Source organism: Ursus maritimus, unplaced genomic scaffold (assembly GCF_017311325.1).
Source record: "Ursus maritimus isolate PB19 unplaced genomic scaffold, ASM1731132v1 scaffold_25, whole genome shotgun sequence".
Classification (NCBI taxonomy): Eukaryota; Metazoa; Chordata; class Mammalia; order Carnivora; family Ursidae; genus Ursus; species Ursus maritimus.
The window spans coordinates 27,508,038-27,527,240 of record NW_024425008.1 but is presented as its reverse complement, the minus strand read 5'-3'; the positions used below and the strand labels follow the sequence as shown (position 1 = coordinate 27,527,240).

Below are 19,203 nucleotides of genomic sequence, written 5' to 3'. Positions count from 1 at the left end.
GACTGGCATGTTTATTCTGATTTTAGTTCATATGGCCGGATTCCTCTTAAGCAAAATTATGTATTTTTTTCATGCCCACAACTTAAAAGTGTCCATTTCCGCACATTCCTCACCAACTCAAGCATTATCCTCAAGCGTTACCAACCTTTGTCGTCTTTGCGTGTGTGATAAGTTAAAATAAAAAATCTCATTTTTTTCACTTTGTTAAAAGACTTGAGGATCTTTTCTCATGGTTGGCATTCACTTTTCTCTTGTGACCGTCACTGTTTTGTGTTCTTCACACACTTTTCTAGTGGCGTGTTTTGCTTTGGACATTGGGATAGAAGACAGTTACATCTGCTTGGGTTATATGTTTTATCTTTTTCCTGATATTTCATGTTTTCCAGATCTTGTTCTTTTTGTTTCTTTTCCTCTTTCCTGATTTTTGCTTTATTAATCAAGTTTTGTTTTGGCTTTCCTTACTCTAGTTTCTATTCTAGTCATATTTACTATTAAATGTTTTAATTTTTAATTCATGTCATCAATTCATACAGATAATAATAAAGTATGTAAAATAAAAAATAGAAATTTCCCTTTGCCTCCTCCAAATCCCGTTTTTCTTGATAGGTATGTTAACCTGATATATTTTAAACCAACATTTTGGGACTTAAACTTCTCCGTCAACATTAAAAGAAAAATTGTTTGTAGATGAGTGTCTTCTTTCTAATAGTTCTGACGTGCCCTACATCAGCCCTTCTAATCTGATCCAAGAATGTAAATCTTTCGTTAGCTCAAGGTATTTTCTCTCTCTCTCTTTTTTTAACCACTAATACTCTTTTCTGTTTTATCCTCTCTTTTCAGGAAATCCTTTTGTAGAAACCACGGGCCTCTGGGATGGAGCAGCCATATCTCTTTACCTTTTCTCTTTTATAATTCCCATCTCTTAGTCTTTTTATTCCATATTCAAGGATAGAATTCCTCGAATTACTCTTCAGAGCCTCCGGCTTGGTGTTCAGTAACGCCCATTCTGTGATTTTATACTTTATGAGTTTTCCTTTTCCTACCGAGTTTTGGGAGGGCTGGTTGACAATTATGCTTTTCATTTCTGAGAATTCTTAATATTTCTTGGACTCCTTTTTCTTAGTAGCCTGCTCCGTTCTTTTGTTATTTATCCTCTTAATCTCCCTGAGGGTGTGATTCGGTTTTTGTTTTGTTTTGTCTTCATACTCCCCTCTATTTCTGACATAGTCTGTTTCATTGGCGGTCATCTATCACAGACTCTATCACTGTGACTAATCACCATTCGGAGCAGATCAGTCCATCTTTTCGGATACCCAGCAATTTGAGGGACTGTTGGTTTTCATAAGTGAAGCTCTTGGCTATCAACTCCGGCCATATATTAGAACCCTCTAGAGAGTTTATTAAAAAACAAACAACAACAACAAAACCAATGCCCAGTCCCCTCCCTAGGTTAATTAAATCAGAATTTCTGGCAGTGGGATATTGGTCTGTCTGTTTGTCTGTTTTTCATCTGTCCAGGTGATTCTAAAGGGCAGCCCTGTTCCAGACAGACTAGATTGTAGCTGGTGAGGACTCGCTCGGTAACTGGGGGGGGGTCCGTGATTCTCAAAGCACAGGGTGTATCAGAATCACCTGGGATGCGCATTAGGAAGAGAGATGCCCCAGGGTGGTTCTGGGTGGCTGTATTTTAGCAAGAGTTCTACGTGAGTCTGAAGCACGGCAGTATGAGAAGTCCTTGCGTGGTTCTCAGACGCCCCACCATCCACGCCAACGCAAGCTCTCCTCTGAGCAGTCCACGTGGCTGTAGGGCCTCACCTGGGAGTGTTATGGGGAGCCATAGGTCAGTCAGCAGGGTTCCCCTCTGGGTCCTGGCCATGTGGTCCAAGAGCAGACTGAAAGACTGGGTCCCCTCTCAGACAGGAAGAGCCCGAGTACTGCGGGGTCCAAGGACTTTGCAAAAGCAGGAAGGTCAAGTATGTGATTTTTCAAATGTCTGTTGCTGGCTCGTGCACTAGGTACCCCCTTCTCAAGACCTTTGAGTCCCAGTAAAGTCTTCCACCCCTCAAATACTTCATGGGAAGGAGAATTGGGGGGAAGATGGGTAGAGGCTTGTGGGAGGCTTGTGAAAGAGTGGAGGCAGCAGGTAAGAAAGCAGGACTCCCCTTGAGAACTCATGTTAGTCAGAGGTGTGCTTTGCTTTCTACTGGGCCTGGGCAAAGGGCTCCAGGCGGACTCACGACGATGTCCAGCGTGGGGCCTCACACACCATGTCTGCATTCTACAGAGCTCATCATACTGTCTCTGCCACGTGAAGGTTGCAGCCAGCCAGGTGTGAGACAGCAGCAGCACTTAACGGGATAACTGGCCAAATGATACAGGATACAGCATAAATAATAGAAAATTGTGCTTTCATTCTTTCTCCTTCCCAGATAAACTATGAGATCTAGAAATCCAAGGATGAGAAAGCATCCGTTCAGAGAGCAATAAAAGGCTACCCTTTTAAGGATGGGCAAACTACAGCTCAAGTCTATCTGATGAAAATTCTGAGAAATACAGTTTTAAAAACAAGAGTGATAGCCAGGTCTCACCGTGGAGGAAAAATCAGCCAAAAGTTGCCAGGTTGCAGGTGGAGAGAACTCTGTAGTCTAAATACCACCAGGAGAGTATCTCAGGGAGGTCTCTGGGACGTATTCCTGATCGTGCCACTAACCAGATAGTGGATCTAACAAAAATGTGGCATTGCCAGAATTGTGGTTCATAATTTGCTCTCTCCATAATGTGCTCTGATTTAGGTTTAGCTTTCTTTCCCCACTGGATATCAGGTGCATGAGCCAAGAGCCACAAGGAATCTGGTTTATCCTATTTGGCCCCATGTATCCACTACCAGCCAGTCTGACCTGCTAAGAGGCAGGAACTGTCCCCAGACTGCCTGTGCCCAGCAAGTCTGATAGAACTATTAGTCCAGCATATTAGTCAAGCTCCTTCCCTGTGGCGGTCAGTCTCCAAATATGGCCCCACCTGTGACTTCCCTCTTTGTACGCACGGGCTACTTCTTACATCAGGAGAGGACACCTCCCTACCTTTTCACCTGGGCTGGCCGAGGTACCTAATTTGACCAATAGAGTGTGGCAGAACTACCATTCTGAGAACAGGTCATAAAGCAGCTCTATGTCTTCAACCTCAGTCATTTAAAAACGTTTGCTCCTGAGCTATTCCTTCTTGGAACCCACAGACCATGCTGTGAGAATCCCAGGCCATTGATGTGGCCATGTCATCAACAGTCCCAGCTGAACTCCTGGCAAACAACCAGTATCAAGTGCCATGTGGGGAGCCATCTTGGGTGTGCAACCCAGTTGACCCTTCCGATGATCCCACCCCCAGCTTCTAGCTACAACTATTTGAGACCCCACATGAGAACCACCCAGCTGAGTCCAATCAACCCAGGGGACAGTGAGAGAGGATAATAAATAACCATTTTAAACCAGAGTTTGGGGATGATTTGTTACAGAGCAATACATACCTGGGCCACGTCCCGTTGGAGGAGTAAGGACCCTCAGGCTGTTCTTGGGACATCAAATAAAATTTCCATTGTTCCTTCAATAGCCTTGACCCTAAAAAGGGCATGATTGGATATTTCCTGTTTAAGAAATTGTCTCTTGTTTCATAATTTTTCTAAAGACTGAAAGGTCTTTTCAAGATGAATTACGTCTTTCTCCAAATCCTAGTTTGGTCATCAAATGAGGGAAATGTAATGGAAGACAAGGTCATGGGAAAAAAAGAAAAGGCTTTAGAGACAGGCACACCCAGGTACCAATTCCAGACTGCCTTTTATCAACTGTGTGGCTTTGGGCAATCTGACCTGTCTTGAGCTCTGGACATCTGAATACAAATCGCTGGCTTCTATTGAGATTCAAAAGTGCTACTGTAAGAAAAGCTCCTTGCACCAAGCCTAGCACTACACTGGCCCTGCAGAAATGAATGTTTCATAGAGACCCCATAGATGGTTGCTTCCTCTGAATCTGGCTTTCTTATTCCCAATGTGAGAGATTTCTACCATGCTTTTAGGTTGGGAGATCAGGTGGAATGAAAGCTGGACTCCCTTGGAGAGCCACCTGTCTTTGCTTTGTGTTAGTTGGGGCTGCCCAGTGGTGCATAGGAATTTGGTAAGAATCAGTGGACACAGAAGACAAATTAGAGTAAAGAAAAGGCATCCAGCTAGCAATTAGAAAATCCTGTCAAGATAAGGACATATCACCCACATCACTATACACATTTTCTTATTGATTTCCTCTCAGTGTTGAACACTCGCTGTGTGAAAACACTAAGGTGAATACAAAGATGCATGGGACATGGTCTCTGCCTTCAAAGAGCTCAGAAGATAGCTGGAGAGACAGTGACACACCTTTGAAAGGCTAAATGATGGTGCAAACTGTAAGCAAATATACGTCATAAGGAAGCATTTCTATGCAATGGTTGGAAACAAAGGGGCTGTGAGTTCCATGAATTATGTGTTTCAGTTAGGCCAAGGGAAATTTATTGTACCAGTCACCTGGTGATGAATTTCCAGAGATGTTTCAATTTGGGGAATTGTTTTATAACCACACAGACCAGTCAGCGGTTGCGGCATGTTCAAATCTGATCTTGAAGCTTAAAGAGAACGAGGCTTGAAATACCCAAGTGATGCAGGAAACACACGTCTAGAGAAATTGTGTCCAAGGAGCCTTTCATAGAATAGATTCCAATGGCCAAGTGCACTAGGGGAAAAGGAACAACGTGGAGCACCCACGTGCAGAAGTAGGATTGTGAATAATGAATAGTTGAGGGACTCAGATGTACTAGGTTGAATAGTGTCACCCAAAAATTCATATCCTTCCCAGAACCTCTGAATATGATTTTCTTTGGAAATAAGACTGTTTCAGATACAGTCGGTTAAGATGAGGTCAAACTGGAGTAAGCGGGCTCCTAACCCAATATGACTGGTATCTTTACAGAAAGAGACAACAGACACACGCACGTGCAGAGCGCACGTGAGTTGAAGATAGACACACAGGGAGAACAGCATGTGAAGATGGAGGTAGAGACTGTTATGATGTATTGTAGGCCAAGAAGTATCGCTGACATCAGAAACTAAGAGAAAGGCATGAAACAATTTCTCCTCTAGAGCTTTCAGAGAGAGCATGGCCCTGCCAACACCCTGATTTTAGATTTCTAGCCTCCCAAATTATGAGATTAATTTCTGCTATTTTAAGCCACCCAGTTGGTTGGCACTTTATTATGGCCACCCTAAGAAACTGCTGCATCTGGGGTCCTGTCTCTCCAGAAGCACCTCATTTCTGCTGAAGGCCAACCTTGCAGCTTTCTGGATGTCCTGATCTCTGTCCTACACCTCTGATTCTGCAGCTAACATGATACCCCAAGCTTTCTGGCCTGCCCCCAAAATGAGCTTTCTCCCACCCATGACACCACCAAGTAAGCTGGGAGGATGAGTGTGGACCCACCACTTGAGGAGCAGAAAGTGGTGGCGCTAGTGGTGAGCGTGCATCCATGAGGCAGTCCCGACAAAAATGGAGCAACTGCCCACTCCTGGCTCACGGAGCACAGCTTTTAATAAGGGTGCACCTGCCACCAGCACCATCCGTGCAGAGCCCTTCCAGCTTGGCTGGCAAAGAACAAGTGGTGGAGCCCATTCCAGGCCACAGCGTGACTGTCAGAAAGAGACAGTATCCTGCCGTTCTCTGGGATTTACATTTGCTGCTATCCTCAACCCCAGGGGGACTTCTCCATACACAACACTTTCCGTCCCCTGGAAAGCTATCAAGTGTGACGGGTGCTGTGGCTTGAGTTTGAGAGAATCCAGGATCTGTCTTTCTGCCTTGTTCTAAAAGGCCCAGCCTGGAACTTTGGAAGAGATCTTTCACAGAAGTCCCCAGGTTTGACCTGATGGGCTTGGTCTTCCACGGTGGCCCTGCTGGGCTAACCCTGGAGATGCAGAGTTGTGCGCAAGATTCTCCTGAGCCCCACGCACACGATCTCAGAACCAGAAGATTCTGCCTCACAGTGCAGAAGTAGAAGGGTTGGGTTTGAGTCTCTTAAATCCAGAGCTATGCCTTCCAACAGAGCAGACAGAGCTACATGGGCCACTTCCGTGTCAACCTTAATGATTAAAAATGAAATAAAATTTAAAATTCAGCTCCTCAGTCACACTAGCCATAGTTCTTGTGCTCAAGAGCCACATGGGTCTAGTGGCTTCCATAGAGAGGGAGCAGATACAGAATACTCTTATCATAGCAGAAACTTCTATTGGGCAACGCTCGGCGGGAGCTATTTGTTTTTCCAAACCTTCGAACACATACATCCTCTTCCCCCTTCTCACTAAGTGTTATTTTCTAAGATAAATATTGAGAAATATCAACGCCATGATTTTATTCACTGAATGCCTGGTAGAGATCATAAGAAATGCGTGTCAGTTTTTAAAAAGAGGGAAAATAAGTATTGCCAGACCAATGCCCCTCAAAGTTTAATGAGCACTTAACTCACCCCGGGATCTCGCTGGGCTGTGGATTCTGATTCCCCATGTCTGAGGGGGAGCCTAAGAATTCCCCGCCGGGCCCCAGACCACTCCTTGCATATGGCGGTAATGGCGTGTGGCTTGTGACCTAGGACCCTGTTGCTACTTGAGGGGTCAGGGGAATAAACACGCAAGTGAACTGCAAATGGAAAGACAGAGCTGAAGGAACTAGTCTCATCTTCCCACAGCCAAAGCATAAGACCAACGCCTGCTTAGGTCTGAGGAGGGTCACGTGGCTGTGGGACAGCACAGCCGGGCTAAGAGCTGTACTCTGGAGCCACATTTGTCTGGACTTGCCTTGTATCCATCACTTCCTAGTGTGTCTCTGGACACACGAATGATCACAAGGCCTCAGTTTCCCTATCTGTAAAATGAGGCCAATGCTAGTACATTTTTTAAAGAACGGTTGTGAAGACCTAGTGAGTTAGCTGAGTTAAGATGCTCAGAAACAACGCCCGGAACGTGGGAAACGCTGACCAGGTTGTTGTTCAATGAACACAACGTTGTGCCTCTAAGCAAGCGGTAGGACTCATCCTGGATGAGCCGATGCGTTCTGACCACTCGTATGTCACTTGGACCTGGATAAGACGAGGGGTGGTAGAGTCGAGAGTTGGGCTCTAACGGACAGACAGGGTCCAGGGAAGCCAAAGAAATGGGATTGTTTCATTTCCTGTAGACGGCGGCCACTTGGTGGGTCTCCTGGCGACCCTCACCTAAATGTGGCCGCTTTGCACTGCCTTCTCTAAAGAGACGTTTTCCTGTTGCCTGGTGTTGTGCCAAGTCTGCCTCTGGAGTCGTGCAGGTTTTATACAATCTATCACTTAATTTGAGACGTTGCCCTTCGGCGTCTGGCAGCAAACAGATTTGAATTGGTGGAGGGAATAGGACACACGTTTTTGCCCGGCATTGATAATGTTTTAAATCTTTGTTCTCCCCAAAAGCAAAGAGCCCAGCCAGCAGCGAGTCAAGAGATGGGGCTTCTCTTTCGACGAGGTATTAAAGGACCAGGTGGGGCGGGACCAGTTCCGGAGATTTCTGGAGTCCGAGTTCAGCTCCGAAAACCTCAGGTAACTCTCTCGAAGGCTGCAGCCACGGGCAGCATGTGTGGGGGGGGATTTGCATATCCAGTCTCCCTTTCCGCCTCCCTTTCTCAACTCCACGTGATGGTGCGGACTCACATCCCTGGTCTTCTGGCTAAGGGGGAAGCGGAGAAGGACAAACTTGCTGGGCAGCTCTCACATCCCCGTGTCGGCCCTTCCCCAGACCAGCATTTTCTGTTCTGTAAACGTCCAGATGACATTTTGTTCAAGTTGTTGGAAACATGTCTCCCATGATAAGTAAATGATCAAATGGGTCTGATGACTGAGCATTAACTAAAACCAGAGAGCCATGGAGCTGCGGAGTGGAAAGGCAGCTCAGAGACCCTCTCCTTCAAAACTTCCCAGCCGGGGGTCCTGAATACTTGACAAGCTAACCAGAAAAAAAGAGGGATCCCTGAGCTCATTTCAGAATTTCAAAAAGCCGAAGTATATACGGTTCAATACCTGGAGACATATCTGTAAAAGCTAATTAAAACATGCTTTTCCTTTTGGGGGGGATTCCATCAGCTCCGCGTAACGGTCGCTCTGGTCACCTGCTACCAGTGAGAACACCTGATCGTTGGTGTCGGTCTCCAGCTAATCAGGATGAGGGGAAATGTAGTGATGCATTAATAATTACTGTTCGGTAAGAGGGAAAAAACAAAACTTTCAAAACATGAGGTCCGCTGAGAGAGAGAGGAAAGGGAGAGGATTCAGAAGGAAAGGATCCGTTGTCGTGAAAAGTTGGGGAACTTGTGGTTTATTCAGGTTTCCATTGTATTAGAATCAACGTGAGACCTATGGACCTGAGCCCCCTTAGTGATCTTAGAAAAATGGCGGCTTCACAGATGGAAAGCTCAGAGGTTTTCTTGGCACCAGGTTCTTTTTTTTGCATGCTAGATTAATTCCCATCTTCCAATGGTACTTTTTTCAGAAAGGGTGGTTTCTTCATTTTTCAAATGTTTTTTAACTTTAAAAAGTCAGAGCAGGTACTGTGGGTGAAGGACCGTCCTCTCCGATGTTAATGTGCAAAGGCCATGTTATTTATTTGGCAGTAGAGACCATATCGGTCCCATACATCAATCAAGCGCTATTTATCACACACCTATGCTGTATCAAGCCCCCAAGAGTCTGCTGAGGGATGCAGAAAAGTCAAGATGCATGATCTTTGCCTACAGTGATCTTGCAGGCCCTTGAGGAAAAAACACAAGAAACTATTAAATCATTAAATGAATATAAATGAGTATAAACTGTAAGAACGGTTTGGGAAACGCTTTTAAAAGGAAGGGATGAATGTAAGCCAGAAGAGGCAAAGCATAAGCTGGACTTTGAAGAACACACGGGATACCCATGGATAAGCAAGAAGGAGGGAGAGTATTCTAAGCGAGAAGGCCCTGTGAGCGAAGGTGTGGCTGTGGGGCTCTCCCTCATCCCCCAGCGCCAGGAGGACGTGCAGATGCAGGTTCACGATATGTATCGATGCCTCTCTAGGCAACCCCGTGTCTACTGTACAACAGATAAGGCTGCATGTCTGACGCCAAGTCAGGACACAAGAGTTCTTTCCTTATGCGGAGGCATGGAAAGCTTCACTTCAGTTCCTAGGCAAGCATTTGTAACAGAAGGCTTGACGTCTAGAAGTCTTCATGAGGGTGGTGTTCAGACCAGCCTCACGGGCTGTGCATGGAGCAGGTGGGTCCTGGTCAGGAAGCTACGCCCTCTGCGGCCAGCGTGATGCGCTCAGAGAGCCTCTCTGTGCGCTGGCTCAGCCCCAGGACCCAGCCGGAGCTCAGTCTCCGTGAGCCGCCCCTGGGGAGTCGTTCCCATTTCTCCTTCTCATCTCTGTCCCCTGCAGGACCCCAAAATAAAGTGGTATAGACGCATCCTTTACCTGTCTCTCAGCCCACGCATGGCCTTACGACCCTCTGCCACCTGCACCATTACAGTGACTTGGAAAACCAACCTCGGGGTCCTGGTCATCTGGAGGGTCATTTGGAGCAGAAGCGTCTGCTGGCTCAGCACCTCCGTGCCCAGTCTGAGCACAGCCAGAGCCGCACATCGGTTCCGACTAGTGCAAGGAAAATGCATCGCATTGAAGTCTCCGAGGGCAGGGAGAGTTGTGTCCCTGGCAGGTGCTCAGCTCCTCGTCCTGCCATTACTTCCTGTGCCTCCGCAGCTCCTTCCTCCTGTGGCAGGAGGCTACACTCAGTCTGCGGTGAAGGGGGGGCACTTGTGAATGTGCCAGTGACTAATCGACACCCCCAGCATGAATGCATAAATCCACACTTAAAGAGGGACCCCTCTGATCCATGACAGGAGAGAGGATAAAGAAAATAGAGCAGCTGCAGATAAAAAGTACAGCCCAAGAGCTTATAAAATCCTCTCTGGAGGCCCAAGTTCCACTTTTATGATATTCAGCATAATTGGATATATGCAGGAAAGTTCGGTTTGAAATCACACAACTACTTAGGACTTTTCAGGTGGTTTCTCCCCTCCCCTTTGCACTCACTCCTCCAACCACAGAGAGTGGCTTAGTGGCCACCCTGACCCAGGGCCCAAGGACTCAGCTGTGCAGGGCAGCCGTGGGCGCCCCGGAGATGCGCCTCCACCACGGTCCCTGTGAATGGTGCCCCTGGAGCTGTAGACTGTGGCATAACCCAGGGATCCCGCCCGTCTGTTGCGTCGGCCACGCTGGGGATCATCTCTTCTCCCCAGGATTGATCAACAGCCCAGGCAACCGGCATCAGGGGATGGGAGAAAAAAGAGACCGACCAGAACTCAACTGGATCCATTGCAAAGGGTATCTCCATTTCCGGACGCCCTCGCACCTCTCTGGCAAAAGGCGTACTTATATGGTAACATTTTTGCATGGCCCCGGTGACGTAGCCAAGCGGTTGAATCTGTACCAGAGCTTTAGAGGGCTGCACAGAGGAGCTCCAAAGAGACATAGAAATCACTCTCACAACAGCAAAGTGTCACCCTAGATCCTTTAAGGAAAGATGTCTGTGATAATACAACGTGAGTTGAAGTCCCCCTTTCATGGTGAGGTGAGACGAGGGAGGGGCGGAGTCTTCTGGGCCCAGAGGGGGCGTGGCCAGTGCATTTTGCTACAGCCGGCACAGCGTGAGAATGTGCACTCTCTGTGGCACCCTGAGCTGAGCCCAGGGCTCCGTTCGGATGGACTGGGCCCCTGAGACAGCTGTTTGCTGGGGGCCTGTAAAGTGCACGCGGGCTGTCATCCATAAGGCGAGAAGCAGGACGTCGAGTGCATTATCTGACTTGGTCCTCCTTTCTCTGTGCGTCTTCCCAGAACGGTGATGGGAGTCCCTTGTCCACCTTTGCCCCCTCCCCATCGCTCCTCTACCCATCTTGGACTCTCCCCGGCTCGAGACCCCCTGCTGCCCGGCAGGGCACGAGTTAACATCAAAACCCACAGCCAAGAGTGTTGCCCGTACATTTTTTATGAGCTGTAACGTCTCCTGAGAGAACGTGGTTGTTCTTCTAACCTGCAGATTGATTATCCCGGTTCCACACAGTGTCAGCTGAAGGGAGAGGCAATTAAAGAGAGCACGGGGGAGTTGCCAGGTTTGCCTGGAGAGCTCCCGGCATCGAGAGTTGCCCCCGGTCCTGGGAGGACCTGGAAGGTTCACGAGGCCCAGCGGGACTCACCACTAACCAAACACATGATTAATCGGCACAGAGGTGGCTCACGCGTGGCACTTCAGCCAGTGCCCGGGGGGAGCGTAACTCAGCGGCCGCGGGGCTGGTGCTGGTGGCCGCTGGAGGCCGGGGAGGATTTCTGCCCAACTGGGGACCCAGTCAGGTTGCCTCCGTCCTTCCTGAGTCTCTGTTGACCAGCAGAGGGCACAGAAAGCCTTCCTTTAGCATCGAGTTTGCTTTTTCTCTGGGAATGAACTAAAAGCTAGATTTTTCTAAGCCATGAAAATCCTAGTTTATGAAAAAAATAGGGAAACTAAGAACTGAGGGGCTGCCCAGAACCCCCGGCAAGAGGGAGAGGGACAACGGCTGCGTGGTTTTCCTGCTTCCAGCCAGCCTCCAGGAGAAAAATCCCACTCCCCGTCAGCACCACAGTCCTGGGGACAGAGAAGGCCACCTGGGGCAGCCCTGGGACTACCCCCCAGGGTCCCACCACCAAGGGCCCTGGGGTGTCGGAGCCCTCGCGGCCTGCCCGCCCGGGGCCAGTGCCTGCCTGCATTCCTGAGCCATCACCACGCATCACATGCCTGCGCACGGGCTGCCTCCCCACGCTCTGACGACTGCAGCGAAGCAGGACAGATGGTCTCCCTGATACCAGCAAGTCCTCATGGCCTGCCAGCCATGACAGCCCTTCTGCTGCAAGCCATGGAGGCTCCGTGCAGGATGGGTGGATCTGACGGCCACTGCTGGCATCTTCCCCCCTGCCGGCATCCTCAAGGAAGAGCCATACCTGCAGGCTTTCGATAAGGCAGAAACTGTCCAAGCCTCATCGGGCCTCGCCTCCGCCCTGGGTGTGTGGCCGGGAGCTCCGCGGCCCCGGTGAGGGGAGTGTGGCCAGGCCACCGTGGCCCAGGGGGCTCCGGGCTCCCTGCTCCCGCCTCGGGCCTGTGCGCTCACAGATGGCAAACGCAAACCAGAGCCTGTTCTGAATTTCAAATTGACACAAAGGTTCTTCGAAGCCGGTGATGGTAGAGACATATGGGATGTCAGGATGCTGTTGTGACAGCATTTTTGCTGTCACCTGAGAAGGATAAGGCAGGTCACCTCCAAGGCAGACAGAAGGCTGAGAGGGTCCCTTTGAGGGCAGGGAGGAAAGACGGCTGTCTCAGGAATGTCATCTCCTCCTCGTCTTCTAACAGGCCTGTGGTTTCTTCTTGTACTTTTATTTTTAAAAATTCTTGGTTTGTGACAAAGGGAACCTTTTGATTTTTATGTAGAAGTTTGTTACATTTGATTCTGAACTCTCCATTTACATCCACTCGAGACCTTCTCTGTACCCTGCTGAGCGATGTGCATTACTGGGGCTCCCAATCATTCTGCCAAGGGACTCTGCAGCCTCGGAAACCACAGGAGCCGGCCGAACTCCAGGGCTGCTGGGTCCTCAGGGCCCTCCCGGAGCTTGAGAGCTCCTTCTCGGAGCAGCCTGGGACAAGGGACAGAAAGGGACAGAAAGAGACGCCCCACATGACATTGATTGAGGGAGCAGGAAATTGCCCGGGAACCACCCCTGTGTGTGAGAACCTGCAGGGTCTGGAAGGCCTGGGAAGGATGCTGGCCCAGAGAAGCTCCTTCCAGCCAGGATACCCAGCCCAGAGGCGACTCCCTGAGGGAGGACCCTTCTCCCGTCAGCCCCAGCACGTGGCTGCAGAAGACTCACCGACTCAGTCTTTGCTGAGTTGCCCACTAGCACTCCTTCCAGTCCTTTGAAAAACCCACACCAGCTTCCTTCTTTACAGCCGGGTTTCCTAAATCTCACCTGCCCGTCAAACCCTGCCATCCTGACAAAGAAAGCCTACAGGCACTGTCATCGCTAGATGACCATTCTCATCTTTGCGTTCCGGCCACCTTCTTCATTCCACGGCAGGCCTTGAGGGTGGATGGAGAGATCTAAGGACCCCGAGACACAGGGTTGGGAGGTGGAAGAGCCCCACTCCCCAGCTGAATCTCAGGGGCCCCCTGAACAACCATGAAAGCTCACAGTTCCTTTCGAACTCTCCCTCCACCCCTTTGCACTTTGCTCAGAGAACCCTTGCTGTACCCTCCCCAGTAGCAGAGGACAGACCAGACCTGCGGAAGCAAGAAAGCAGGCTGATGTTGAGGGGCAGGTGACGACAGACGGCAGCAGCAAGAGCCACTGGCAGCTTCTGCCCAGCCACCCGAGGAGAAATCCCGGCACTGAACCTGTGGCCGTCACCTTGACCCCTCCACGGCTCCCACCCACGGGACCGAAAGCATTTCCGTTACACCTGGATGGGAGCTTCTTCAGACCCATGTCACATATCCCACCACCCACTTCATACCCGTTTTACAGATGAGGAAAGAGATGCCCAGAAAGGCACCATTCCAAGATAGCAGCATAGTCAAGATGAGGACAGAACTGTGTTTCCTGATCTTGTCAAGTGAGGTCATTAAATCTCCTTCCCTGCCTCTCGCTTTTCAGGACCAACAAGGGAACCATGAAGATTTTCTTTAAAGAGAGTATTAGAATCCCAGATGGCAAAGCGTGGGAAGAGTTGGGAGTCCAGAAGCCCCTGCACGCGCCCCTCTCTCCCTTGTAGAAATGGAGCTGTAGTACCGCAGTTGTCCACTGAGTGGCGCCTTTGGGCCACACACTTGGCTCCAAAGACAATTCTAAGAACAGCAACAGAAAAACATGCTTAACCTTTCAAAAAAAAAAGGAAAAGGGAAAAGGAAAAACAAGTACATCTTACTTTGGGTGCAATTCGATGACAGATTGAATGCACTTTCCACTGTGTCGTAGTCCAGCTTCTCTTGTCCCTGCCCTTTCATTGACTTGAGTATGTGTGAACCCTATGGCTGCAGGAACCGCATAGCCTGGGGCCTGTCCTCATGTCTCATTGATGGGGACACTGGCCTGTCTTGTTCACGAGGCACAAAGTGTGCTACTCAGATCTGGGTCCTGCTGCAAGCCCTCCCCAGGGCTGCCTCACGACCAGGGAGCTGTTGTCCAAGCTTAGCCCTGTTTGCACTGCTCTCAGCAGAAAAGAGCTCACACCCAGCTCTGCCAGCAGCCGCTGCCATGCTGATGCTGAGGAATTCGTGAAAGGCACATATGGAAGTGAGCAAGAGGTTTTCCTCTGCAGTGCTCCCTGGAGAATCTTTGGGCCTGGAGGTTCCCCATGTGCGCTTCTTCAGCTTTGCTCCTCCTCGGTCCATCTTCGTGCCAATAGTCATTTATTGAGCACCTACCACATGCTAAGCATCGTGCTGGACACCGACCTAGCAAACTGGCTGCTTTTCCATCTGCAACAAGAATAGCTGGGTCCTTCCAGCTCAGATATTCTCTACGATCCCGAGATTCTACTGCCTCTGTGATTTCCTTAATTTTAATGCTGCAAACTGATCCGACCAGATAGGACAGAGGAATTCATATTGTCTGCGTCAGGGCACCTGTAGAGAACACTAGCTCTCAACCGGGGGGGGGGTCAACCTCCTAGGGGACATTTGGTAATATCTGGAAATGTTTTTGGTTGTCACAACTTGGGGAGGGGTCGCCAGCTGGCATCCGGTGGGTAGAGGTCGAGGCTGCGGCTCTACATTCTACAATGCACAGTGCAGCCCTCACAACAGAGAATTATTGAGCCCCAAATGGAGATAGTGCTGAGGTGGAGAAACCTTGATGTAAGGGAAAGAAACCTCTTGTTGGTAACCAGAAGCACAATGATTTCCCTACCGGGCACTTCCTTTCGGTTCTCCACAATAGTGGAGCACGCTATGAATTTCCAGCAGTCCCTACCGCCTTTGCCACGTAGGTAGTGGCAGCAGGGAAGGCTGGGGGATGCGGCAGAATGAGTTTCGTGGGAGTGTGTTCTGGAACCACATCCAGCAGAGTCCAGAGGCTGAGCCCCTGGAACTGACTTTCCTCATGCCTTCCACTTCAGGTTTTGGTTGGCTGTCCAAGACCTCAAGAAACAGCCCCTCCAGGATGTGGCCAAGAGGGTAGAAGAAATCTGGCAAGAGTTTCTGGCTCCGGGGGCCCCAAGTGCAATCAACCTGGATTCTCACAGCTACGAGATAACCAGTCAAAATGTCAAAGACGGAGGGAGATACACGTTCGAAGATGCCCAGGTTTGCTTATCTACTTGAGCCGTTCTTACCTACTCAAAAGGTGTTCACTCGTCCACCCCACCACCCCTCATGCTTTCATACAGGTCCAAGGCCTTGTGCGTAGCTAGAATTTCAGGGGTTACTATTCGTAAGGCCATGAGGGGAAACCATCCCAGGTAGGTGCGTAGTGAAAGTCTTCCCAGGATTGTCTTCCTAGATTAGTCACATTTTACAGAGAGATAGACATTTAGTGATATGTGTTACCTTTTCCAGGAGAATCTCAAAGTGTTTTACAAATCTGAAGTCCTGTAATAAGTCAGTAGTAGAATCCGGAAACCATAACACCGTGTCGGCAAAGTGGGTACAGCGAGCAGGCAGGGCTGTGAGTCAAGCCCACATCGCACCGTGAAGCCCACGCTTGTTGCCACCCCCTACACTGTTTCCACAGTGATCTCCAACTCTGCAGTTACTGTTTGGGGAGCACCTCTATATCCCAGGCCCTGGGCTCTGTGATGAGATACCACCAAGACAGACAGAGCCCCTGCCCTCAAGGAGGTGAAGGGCTACTTGGGGAGAGAGACAAGAACATGGGCAATGTTACCAGTGGGAGAACTAGGGTGAGTCCCAGGTTTAAGGTTTAAGGAGGCCCACGGGAGGGACTCCTAAGCCTGGATGGCACAACTGGGCACAGATGCTGGAGAAGCTGGCAAAAGAAACAGAAGCCACGGAAGCCGCTCTAAACAGCACACTTTACCTTGAGGGCTGCAAGGTACCATTTCTAAAGATAAACATCCGGTCAGTTGTCCACTTCCTGGCCCCTGACCGTGATTTCCCCTCACCCATCCTACACCTGGTGATGGGACTCAAAGGGCTCCCTCTTGTCTCCTCAGCCCTCTTCATTTCTCTCACCTGTGGGGTCCCCAAATAGAGAATTTGTGTAGTTTGCTTTCCTATAGACATTATTATCCAATTTTGGAAAATCGGTGGCACTGAGGCAAATAATAGCATGGGAAGAGAACCAGTGTCCCTTGTCACCTGGATCTGCCTGGTTATCTGCTCAGAACTTCAGAATGGAAGCACCTCCCAAGCTCAACACCATAACTGTCTTTCTCTTCCCCTGGCCGTGAGCTCCACTGCATGCCGGTGCCAGACAGATCTGGTTCTATAGAGTTCCGTGTTGCCGCTTTATGGAAGCTCAACTCTCTCACACCCTTCGCAGCTTCAAAGCAAAATATTTAAGTCATGAGAAATCTTTTTTTGTATGTGTCTGTGTCTATGCTCCCAAGCACATATTGTTGTATCCTGGTGAGGAAAGTGATAGAGGAGCTCCTTGGGTGATGGAGAAGCTCCTTGGGTGATGGAGAAGCTCCTTGGGTGATGGAGAAGCTCCCTGGATGATGGAGGAGCTCTTTGGGTGATAGGCCCCTCAGATGACTGATCTGAAACACACAGCTCAACTCTCCATTATTCATAAAATATAAGACCAGGGATACTGGTCAGAACCATGACACACTCCATCTACTAGTATCACTCTGAGCCTGATGTTAGGAAGGATTTATTTTCATCTTTTATTATGGAAACATGCAAACATGTGGCACAGTGGAAAGAGCACATCAACAGAAGGTTATGGGCCCTCCTCCAGCATGAGCAATCATCAATACAGGACTGATCTCATTTTATCGGTGTCCCCACCTACTTTTTAAAGCAAATCTGAGACATTACATCATTTCATCTCTGAATACCTAGTAGGTAGCATTACTAACACCACTATTACACCTTAAAAATTAGCAACATTCTCTTTATATCATCAGATGTCACGCAAGTGTTCAAACATATGGCGGTGGTATAAATGCCATTTTTTAACCTTTAATTTAAAATCAGAATCCAGGGGCACCTGGGTGGCTCAGTTGGTTAAGTGTCTGCCTTTGGGTCCTGGGATCAAGTCCCACATCAGGTTCCCTGCTCAGTGGGGAGTCTGCTTCTCCCTCTCCCTCTGTCTGCTGCTACCCCTGCTTGTGCTTGCTCTCTCTCTCTCTCTCAAACAAATAAAATCTTTAAATAAATGAATAAAATAAAATCAGAATCCAAATCAGGCCCACACATTGCAATATGTTGACATGTCTTTCACATGCCTTTTAATCTATAGATTTCTTTTATATGCCTCTACTCCCCTCCCTGCCCCCTTGCAGTGTATTTCATGAAGAAATTATATTCCTTGTCCTGTAGAGATTCCCACAGCCTGGATTTTTTTTTCTTTTATTGCAGCCCTATGGTGCTATTTAACATGTTCTTCTACCCTCTGTATTTCCTACAAATTAGTGGTTTGATTTAGATATTTAATTGGATTTACATTTGATGTCTGTGGGCAAAACTACTTCATAAATCATGTTGTGCTCTCTTGTCAGAAGGCACATAAGGTCTAGTTTTCTCTGTTTTTGTGATTTTAGCGTCTATTGATGTTTATTACTTAGATCCATTAGTTAATTACTTCATTTATTAGCTGAAATATGAATAATCAAATATATATCCTATTAGATCATCTAATAATACAATTTATATAGAAAAGATAGGTTAAGTGTTTGTTTCTTTCCCTTTATTTTTTAGTTTTCAAAATAATGAGTGGTTTACCATCATCTTCTAATGGTGGCCAATTAGGGTTTTCTGTTTTGTTTTTAGTGTCTTTGAAAACTCATAGGTCTGGACATTTTTGATGTGTTTTAGTCCATTTTGTTTGTTATTTTTATTGTTGCTTGGATTGTGCCATCTCTGTCTGTGGCTCCTTTTTACATGATCCTGGTAGTCTTTGATGTCATCCAAATAGCAAGAAAGCTAAGATTTTCCAGGCCTCGCCCCAGGCCTGGAATCAGCCATTTCTCCAAGGATCCCTGTTTCTCTTAGTGGGAAGTGGTTCTTAGAGACCACAATCTAGACCCTTGGAGGTGCTCATTGTCCCTGGGTTGGTCATCCTTTCTAGACCTTTTCAATAGACAGAGCTAAGAAATGAGTGGTTGTTGGTGGTGATTAAAAAGACATCATAAGTTCATATTGATACTTTCTATTCAAATTGAAAACTACAGGGGATTTTATGTAACCTCTTTTTTTTTTTTAAATGTTTGTGCCTCCTTTGTCTATGCTGAGAATCTTGGTTCTCAAGGATGCCACAGGCGATGGCACTAGTACTTCACACCGTTACTCATTCACTTTCTCCTGCCTCACCACAGCCTCGGAGCCACAGGGCCCACACTAGCAGCAGTGGTATGATTATAAGCTGGCTCTCGAATTGCTGTGTAGTAATGCTTCCATTGTGAGGAAGCATCATAGTTTAGCTAACCAGTCCTCTCTTCTTGACATTTACGGTGTTTCTAATTTGAGAAAGACTGGACAGGAAATCTTAGGAAGTCAGCAGGTTGTGCCTTGACAAGTTTCTGGATACACAGCCTTCGTTGGCACAGTGCTTTGCCGTTTTTCAGGTACCTCCACAAGTAAGATGCCTCATCGTTGAGGCAGGGTGGACTCTTAGGCTACTCAGAGCCTCTCTAAGTTCCTCATTACCTGTTAGGATTGGTCTCCTGTGAATTCAAATAAAACACTCTTCCTAAACGTACTTGTTTCAGCCTGTTCCCTTTTGTTTCTTAAGTGTGTTTCCACTGTAAACATACCATGTGCTTCTAACTAGCAGTGTGACCTTGGGCAAGTCACTTAAACTCCCTGAGTCTGCCTTTGCTCATCTGTATGACAGAGGTACAGGGGTCGTATGCATGGGGGCAGAAAGGG

At 48.3% G+C, this 19,203-nt stretch overlaps 1 protein-coding gene across 1 annotated transcript in view; it reads left to right on the top strand.

Annotated features, from left to right (window-relative positions):
• RGS6 (regulator of G protein signaling 6) overlaps nucleotides 1–19,203 on the top strand; it is a 548,980-nt gene that overhangs the window by 494,334 nt on the left and 35,443 nt on the right. Inside the window, exons 15-16 of the mRNA XM_040641698.1 lie at nucleotides 7,510–7,635; nucleotides 15,264–15,450. Of these exons, the coding sequence (XP_040497632.1) occupies nucleotides 7,510–7,635; nucleotides 15,264–15,450 (313 nt within the window). The remainder of the gene's footprint in view (nucleotides 1–7,509; nucleotides 7,636–15,263; nucleotides 15,451–19,203) is intronic.